Consider the following 8,220-nt stretch of genomic DNA (forward strand, 5'->3'; position numbering starts at 1 on the left):
GGGGGGGGGGGGTGTGAAGGATAGAGGCAGTTAGCTGTTGGAAGCTCGGCTCCCAGCTGCCTAAAGCAACCCGAGGAGCCGATGAGCCGCGGGGCGGAAGGCGGCGGACGCGGGTCCCGGAGCTGTGCGCGCCAGGTCGCCCGGCCGCCGGGGCTAGCGGCACACGCCCACTCGCTGCGGCAGCGCCAGCCGCGGACGTTCCAGTGGTCCCTTGGCGGTCCGGGGAGAGGGAACCGCTGCCCTGCCCGTGTACCCCCCAGCAAGGCATAACAGCCTTCCAACAACCGAAAAGCTCCACCTCTGCTCCCCCTAAACTGTCCTCCTAATTGGCAGCCCAGCGCATGGGATGATGCGGACGGCTGCGGGCCGGCCCTGCAGTGCCACGCCGCAGCAGCCCGGCCCGAGCGGAGAGGGAGTGGGGGCTGGCCCTGCCCTCGGGGCTCCGGGGCCACAAGGTGGGGCGCGCCGGGCCGGGTGCGCAGCGGACGAGGGCGCCTGGGCTCCGCGGCGGCCACCGCCCCTCCTGCGGCTGGAGCGCGTCCAGAGCAGAGGCGCAGGCTCGCTCGGCTCTGCGCTCGCTCGGGCGTCCCCCGCTCCGGCTCGGCTCCTCCTTCTCCCCTCCCGCCGCGGCTCCCGCAGCCGGCTCCAGGCGGCTGGCGGGCGCGCCTCCCCCCGGCCCTCCCTCCCCCTCCTCCCGCTCTCTGCCCGCTAACTTTCCCGAGCCCCGACCCGCGGTGCAGAGCTCGCCGGTAGCTTCGGGGCCGACTGCCGGCCGCGTGCGGAGAGCGCGGCTGTGCCCAGTATCCCGTCCCCGCGCCCCCGGCGCGCTCCGCAGAGAACAGGACGATGCCCGGGGCTGGGGACCGAGGGAAAGCCCCGGCGAGATGGCTGGGCACTGGGCTTTTGGGTAAGGCAGCCCCCGCTTGGTCTCTTCTCTCACCTCCCCCCACTCCCGGGGGAGGCACCTCGAGAAGGGAGGTGGGCTTTGGAGCGTGGTACGGGATGAGCACGGTGGCGTCCCGCCGGGCGCCAGGCTCAGAGGCTGTGCTCCCTGGTGACCGTGAGCGTCCCCCGACCCCATCAGCCCACCAGCCTCCTACTTAGTTTTTTGCTGTCTCTGGCGCCTTAGCTCCTGGCTTTTGGGTCTTCCGAGTTCAGAGGTCGAGGCGTGCTGGGGGAGGGGGGGTCTGTGCCCTGGTGGGTTGCACGTGTGATTGTTGGGATGGTGGTTTCCACTCCTGCCCAGGGCTGTGTGCTTGTTTCCCAGGCATCAGATATGCATGGGGGAGGGGGGCTCCCCATCCTCCTGGGCCCCCTTTTCTGCTTTGCTCTTCTGGCCTCTATCTCCTCCAGTGCCCTCTGCCTCCCCGAAGCTCCGTGTAAATGCTGGAAGGGGCTGGAGGGTCTTGGGGGATCATTTAAGGAAGGGCCTTGTCTCTCTTCATATGAAGAGATTCCATGGGAAGGACCTGTGTGACCTGCTCCTGGCTCTTCATTTTTGGGGTGAATTTGGAGACTGAGGAGACATGTCCAGAGGACACAGAGGGAACAGAGTATTATTAATATCTATTAATATGCACATGATAGTTTTGAGTGTCAAACTCCAAGAGATTAGGGAATGATATTTATTAGCCCAGAATGTAATCTCCTCGTAAATCACAGCCAGACTTCAATGTAAGCCGATTCCGTCTCTGGCAACGGGACCTCTTCCTGTTTATATTTGTCAGATTTGGCTTTTGGCAGCTCCTACCATTGGGTAAGGCACAGAGTGTAGGTATTTATGCCGAAAACAGAGAGATAGAAGCTTATAAGGGAAGTAGCTGCTGTTTCTGCAAATGTAAACTATATACAGATTTGTCAGGTGGTGCCTGGTAGTGAGGGGGGCAGAGTATTCTCTGCACTTGGGAGCTACTGGCATATTTGTATTCTTTGGCCAGAGGGAAGTTGCTGGGATTTTCTCCTGTCCCTTTGGCATAGATGTCCTGCTAGTTTCACAGGGACCCTAATAAACCATCTAAGCGAGGCCTGAGGTGCACTTCTTAGAGTGGGCACGGTGTCACACCATACTACTTCCCCCTTATCCCATCTCAGATCGATGCAGGTTCCCAACTGTGGCCATGACAGGGCTAAGGGGTCACTGAGGAACTCAGATTCCTATAGAAGTTAAACATCCCCACATTACCCCTCTGACTTCTCTTCCTCCTGCTGTCTGGCTGGGTGGGAGGCAGTCCCTGGTCTGTTAGAATATTCACAAAACCAGGCTTCTGCAGGCAACCAAAAGGGCCCTGAAAACTCTGTGTATGAGGGGGTGAGCGGGATTGTGAGCAGAGTCTTGGCACATTTCTTCGGGTAGAAGCCCCAAGGACTGTTCAGCTGCATTGACTAGGTAGGGGCAGGGGCCCATTGAAATAGGGTTGGATGAATTTCTGAGATATCTTTGGGAGCCCAGGAGAGAGCAGAGTGAATTGTATGTTGGAGATCTGTGGGTCCCCAAACTGGTCCCACCTGTTTTGCTCCCTGCAGAGGGAAGGGACTACAACCAGGGTCCCCCTCTTGGAACCTGCCCAGACAGCCACTGATTGAACCCCCACAGGTGCACTGGTCTGAGCTTGAGACACAGATTACATCCTTGCTCTCAGTCCACTGGGGGAGATGTGGAGGTGACAAGACAGTCAACTGGAGGTGTTCCCTGTGAGTATCAAAGCTGGCAGGGACTTTGGAAACCAGAGCACAGAGCTCTCTTAAGGACAAGGAAGCCGTGGTCCAGAGACCATGGTCCAGTGACTTGCCCAAGGGGACAGGGAGAATTGATGGTCAATTGGGACAGATTCTAGGCAAGTGGAAACAGGACTGACTTGCCAGGTCTCCTGGACTCTGTCACATCATGCTGCTTCCTAGTTAACCAAAGTCTGATGAGTGGGGGAAGTTAGTAGGGATTGTGCTTAGGGCTGAACAATGAATGATGCTCTGGGGCATAGGTATGGAGGGGTAAAGGCTTGAGGCCCAGAGCTGCTGTTTTCACAGCTGCAGAGATTGGGTATGGAGCAATAAACCCCAGGGGTCCTCTTTCCCTCTTCCCTTGTCAAACCCAGTCTCACAGACAAAGACTAGAGTGGTTTTTGATAATGCAGCAAGATATTCTTTTCTTAAACTGAGGCAGTTTCCAAGCCTGTATCATCGCAGTGAAGTTGATGTGGGTTCCAGCTCTTCTTAAGCATGTATCTGGTAATATATCTGTCCTGCCCACCCCTTCCTTGTTCCCTGATTTGCTTAATTGCTGTGATCTGTGTTTAATTATCACTTGTGAGGGTGCTGTGTTGCACAACCCTATTTCCCTTGGTGTGTATTTATTAAGAACTTGTTTAATGAGAATGCAATCAAGGAGAGGGCGCTTTGTTACACTCAGAGGAAGAAAAAGGGAAGGGTGAACGAGGAGTTCAGGGAGAAGAGAAGGGGCAGGGAAGTGGAGGGAGAGCCTGGTCTGAATCTGGTAACCATGGTTAGTTCTCTTTCCGAACCTGCTGGGGGTACAGACTTGTGGGGGCACCCAAGAGAGAAGGCGGGGGTTCTGGGGCCCTTATGACTGGCCACCTCTTGGAGGAATCCGCATGATAGGGAGACTCTGGCACAGCGGACCACCTGCCTCGCTGCTGACCCTCGGGAGGATTGTAAGGATCTCTACATAAGCCAGGGGGTGGGCCAGGCCCACACAACCCACTTTGTGGCCTGTAAGAGGAGGGACAGGCACACCGCTTGGTCTTGTTTGCACAGCTGGTTCCATTGAGCATCTATTGCTATCTCCGGGGCATGCCTCCGTCAGGCAAAGCTCCTGGGGGTGTGCAGGAAGCAGGCAGGTTGTGTAGGGAGAGGGAGCTGAAATCTTTGCTTGTCTCTGGGCCCAGAGGCTTTGCTAGGCCCAGCCTGCCTCCCACAGCCCCCAGGGCCTCCACCCCAGGAGGGGTCCCTGTCCTGCAGGCCTCGGCCCACTTTCTGCCTCCCAGCTGTAACTTTGAGCCTCTCTGACTCTCCAGGGGCTGCAGTAGATCAGCCTCACAATTAAAGTTAGCCGTGTTTCTGCTTGCCATGCCAGGTGAGGCTTTGGAGCTAAACTTAGGGGTGCCATCCTGTCCTTCTTTCCTCCCCCCATCCTGGGGTGGCTGTGACTGATCCCTGGAGATGGGAAAAAGTGGCGGAATGTTTCCTCCCTCGGCATTTGCCTTGGAATACATGGTGGCTGCCATAACACTCCTACTTGTTTAAATGCTTAATACTATAATTTGCTTGTGCTGGACACTTTTTCTTTTCTTTTTCTTTTTTTTTTTTTGAGTTGGAGTCTCACTCCTTCACCCAGGCTGGAGTGCAGTGGAACACACGCTCACGGCCACCCCAGTGTTGACCTTCTGGGCTCCAGTGATCCTTCTGCCTCAGCCTTCCAAGTAGCCGGAACTACAGACGCACTCTACCATGCCTGGCTATTTTTTTACTTTATTGCAGAGACGAGATCTCGCCAAGTTGCCAGGGCTGGTCTCGAACCCGCAGCTCAGACAATCCACTCGCCTCGGCCTCCCAAAGTGCTGGAATTACAGGCTGAGCCACCGAGCCCAGCCATACTTCTTCACTTTAACAGAGCTTGAGTTCCCGAGCCAATCCTCAGACAAAACTCTGGATGCAGATGGCCGGGAGCTGAGGGGTGACTTCAGAGAATGGCAAAGAAAATGGCTGTACTTAGTGTGGTTAGCGCCTTTTAGTGATGAAAGGTGAGGTTCTGGGGTTTAGGATTGAATTCCACAGGATCGTGACGAGAAAGACTTGTTCATCAATCCCAGAATACTAGAAAGGGGCCCCCACTTCCACACACACATGTACACCTTGACATTCTAAAGAGCTAAGTTTGGGATGAAGCAAAGAAAGTCTTTACTTAAGGGAAATAACCACTTGGAAATAATCCAAGATTGGTACAGGGTGAAAATATAAATCAATGTGTGAATGGCTTGGTGACATTCTTGGCTGGCTCTGGTCATTAAGGGAAGCCAAAGATGCCCTAGTTACCTGTGATGAGGGACAGCCTTGCCCCCTGTCTCCCTTTCAAATACCACCCTCCTTTATCCGAAGGGTGCCCACTCACTGAAGCCCTTCTTGTGTTTTAAAATCTCATGTTTTTACTTCACACCAAACTTGGGAGGAAGGAGAGACAGCCATCCTGCTGTGGCTTTCTCAAGGTCAGCAGGCAGAGTGGGGCCTGCCTGTGCCTGCTGACCAGCTTTCTCCAGGAGTGGTTATCCAGCCGAAGCAGCCCTCTTGGGGCTTCTGGTGGATCATTGCCTGCCCCTGGCTTCCCCTTCTCCCCCAGCACAGTCTTACAGGTGAGACTGGGTATGCAGGGCAGGAGCCTTTCTTGTGTAGGAGCCTTCCAGACATAGCTGGCAGGACTTCATGACACCTGGCTGGGAAGGCTGTGCACCGGAGAAGCCAGGTTTGCCCATTGTCTCTGGTGCCTTAGTTCAGGCACAGCTCTGGACTCTGTACCATTTCTGCTGCTTTTCCTTGTCCCCTCCAGGCTACTGAGGAAATGGCCACACTTCACTTCGGGAGTCCTGAGTGTATAAGAGTTAAGTCATCCACCACAGGCACACACAAATCAGGCAGAAATGTGTATTATGTCATGAGCCAGGCCTTAAAGAAATAGCGTTCTCTCTTCTGGACCCTTCTTTTGCTCTTTTGTTGCTTTTATCTATTTAAAGCAATCAAAAAGATTTCCCTTTTGACATGCATCTTTTGTGCTCTTGAATATCTCATTCTGGTTGGGATGGAAGCAGGAGAATTTGGCCACAGATTTGAATTCCTTCATCTTCTCCAGGACCCCGGTTACCAGACTGGGGTGCCAGTGAGCATTGGAGTGGAAGCTTCCATGCTCCCTGGAGCCCTGAGGGAGGCCAGCAGCTATCTGGAAGCTTTCTTGTCTGAGAGCTTCCTGGTTTGCTGCTCTGCACCCTGATCCTTAGTTTGAAGGGGCTGGAGGGTGGGAGGTAGAGTTGGCACCAGAAGGTTCTAGTGCTGGACCCAGGCTGGAGGAGCGATTCTGTGTCTGGTTCCTATCCCTAGATCTCTGGGGGTGGTGGGAACAGTAGAGGGCCACAGTAAAAGGAAAACCATGAGCTCTATGGAGCACTCAACCCTGACAGCCTCGTTCTTTTGGAAAGGCAGGATCACAGAGAGGTGAAAAAGTAGGCAGATGTCTGCAAGCTGTTTATTCCGCTCACGGGTGTGTGGCCTTGAGCAAGGTAACATCTTTGAGGCTGTTTCTTCATTTGTTGATTGGGAATAAAAACAATAACCATCTTACAGACTTGTTATGAGGGTTAAAGAAGACAGTGTATGTAAAATACCTGTCTGGTCTCATAGCAAGTGCTCAGTGCCAGATTCACCATTTAGTAGATGGTCCTGGACAAGTCAACTTAGACTCTCTGAACCCCAGTTTCATCATATGTAAACTGAGAAACATGGTACCTACCTTTGGGCATTCTAATAAAGACTGGAGTCAGTATGTATAAATTCTCCAGCACAGTGGTTCCCAAAGTGTGGTTCTTGCCCACAACATTCCCCGGGAACTTTTTAGAAATGTAAATTCTCAGGCTCCCTTGGACCTATTGAATCAGAAACTCCAGGGCCTAGGTGGAACCAGCTGCAACTGCCCTCTAGGTGACTGATACTCTCTCGAGTTTGATCCTTAGTTTGAAGGGGCTGGAGGGTGGGAGGCAGAGTTGGTACCAGAAGGTTCTAGTGCTGGACCTAGGCTGGGGGAGCGATCCTGTGTCTGGCTCCTATCCCTAGGTCTCTGGGGGTGGTGGGAACAGTGGAGGGCTGTGGTAAAAGGAAAACCACGAGCTCTATGGAGCACTCAACCCTGACAGCATTGTTCTTTTGGAAAGGCAGGATCACAGAGTAGCGAAAAAACAGGCAGATGCCAGAAAAACTCCCAGCATGTAGGAGCTGACCAAAAAATAAGGGTGAATTGAAATAATTTCTCTGTGCTAATAGGAGCCCTGGTGGGCAGTTCTGGCTCTCCTGGTGACCTTGGGCAAGTTACCTCACTTCTCTAAGCTCTCTGTAGTCTCAGGTATAATAGTATTGACTCATGGGATGGGTGTGAGGATGAAATGTGCCTGGACATAGTAAATGCTCAATAAATACCAGCTGTTACTACCACTGTTGATGGTGGTGGGACCGTGATTGGGTTACTGGACAATCGGATGTGATTTCTGAGCTGGGTGGGGTGGGGGGTTCTGAGGACTCCACTTTCCCACCAGAAGCTAAGGGGGAACGAAGCTGAAGGAGCAGGGTGCCTGCTCCCCTTGGAGTTCCTTCTCTGTCACTTAAGAAGCATTGCTCAGACGTACCATGCATCGTTATTATCTCCCGTGGGCAGAACAGGAGGAAATTGGCTTATGATGCAGCTTGGGAATTAAGTTAGACAACAGAGGGCTTTCCCGAGAGTGAGGATGAGAGGGAGGAGGTGCCCATTTCCTATCCAATTCCGGACCCTCCGCCTCCCCACTGACGACCTTGAGGCGAGTGGGGTTTCCTTGAGGAATGTGCAGGACGGGAAGCGGGGGAGGGGAGATCGGGGGTGGCGTTAGGACCAGGTCCCCTTACCAGCACTCAGAAGGTCCGGCGGCCTAGGGCAAGCGCCTCTCCCAAGCGGAGGGGGCGGTGCCAATGTATCCGGGAGGAGGTGCGAAAGCGTGGGAAACACGCTAGGGCGCGGGGGAACGGCCCGGGTGAGGGGCCGGGTATGGCGGGGAGGCCCCGCTACTTGGAGTCAGGCGGGCCGGCGCCCACCGCACCCCCGCCCCCGTGCATTCGGGTTTGCCCAGAACCTGCCTCCGGCGTGTCTTCGTCCTCTTACTCTGTCCCCCGTCGCCGCTCTACTCGCTCCGCCCCCGCCTCTGCCCGACGCCGAGCCGGGCCTCGTTTCCACCCCACCCCGCCCTATTCCATCCCGGCCGCCCGGTCTTCTTTCTGTTCTCAGGGTCCTGCTCGGTGGCCAGAGGGCGTTGGACTCGGATGGCCAAGCAAGGTCCAGCTCGAACGTGTCCCTCTGCGTCCCCTCCCCCCCCGCCCCCCTTCCTGGGCCCAGGATCGGTGACGAGATGCTGCTGGACAGTGGCCCAGGACTGCGGCTGCAGTTTTTCTCTTCTTGACCTTAGGGAACCCCGCTCT

At 55.0% G+C, this 8,220-nt stretch overlaps 1 protein-coding gene across 2 annotated transcripts in view; it reads left to right on the forward strand.

Moving 5' to 3' along the window:
- Window positions 1-547: 547 nt before the first annotated feature.
- SCN4B (sodium voltage-gated channel beta subunit 4) overlaps window positions 548-8,220 on the forward strand; it is a 15,723-nt gene continuing 8,050 nt past the window's right edge. The window contains exon 1 of one of the 2 annotated variants that reach the window (XM_008050971.2): window positions 548-907. In XM_008050971.2, the coding sequence (XP_008049162.1) occupies window positions 847-907 (61 nt within the window). In that variant the 5' untranslated portion in view covers window positions 548-846. The remainder of the gene's footprint in view (window positions 908-8,220) is intronic. The other variant, XM_021708659.1, reaches the window with a different exon arrangement.

Source organism: Carlito syrichta, unplaced genomic scaffold, assembly GCF_000164805.1.
Source record: "Carlito syrichta isolate Samal-C Ts95f unplaced genomic scaffold, Tarsius_syrichta-2.0.1 Scaffold63326, whole genome shotgun sequence".
In the NCBI taxonomy this organism is placed as follows: domain Eukaryota; kingdom Metazoa; phylum Chordata; class Mammalia; order Primates; family Tarsiidae; genus Carlito; species Carlito syrichta.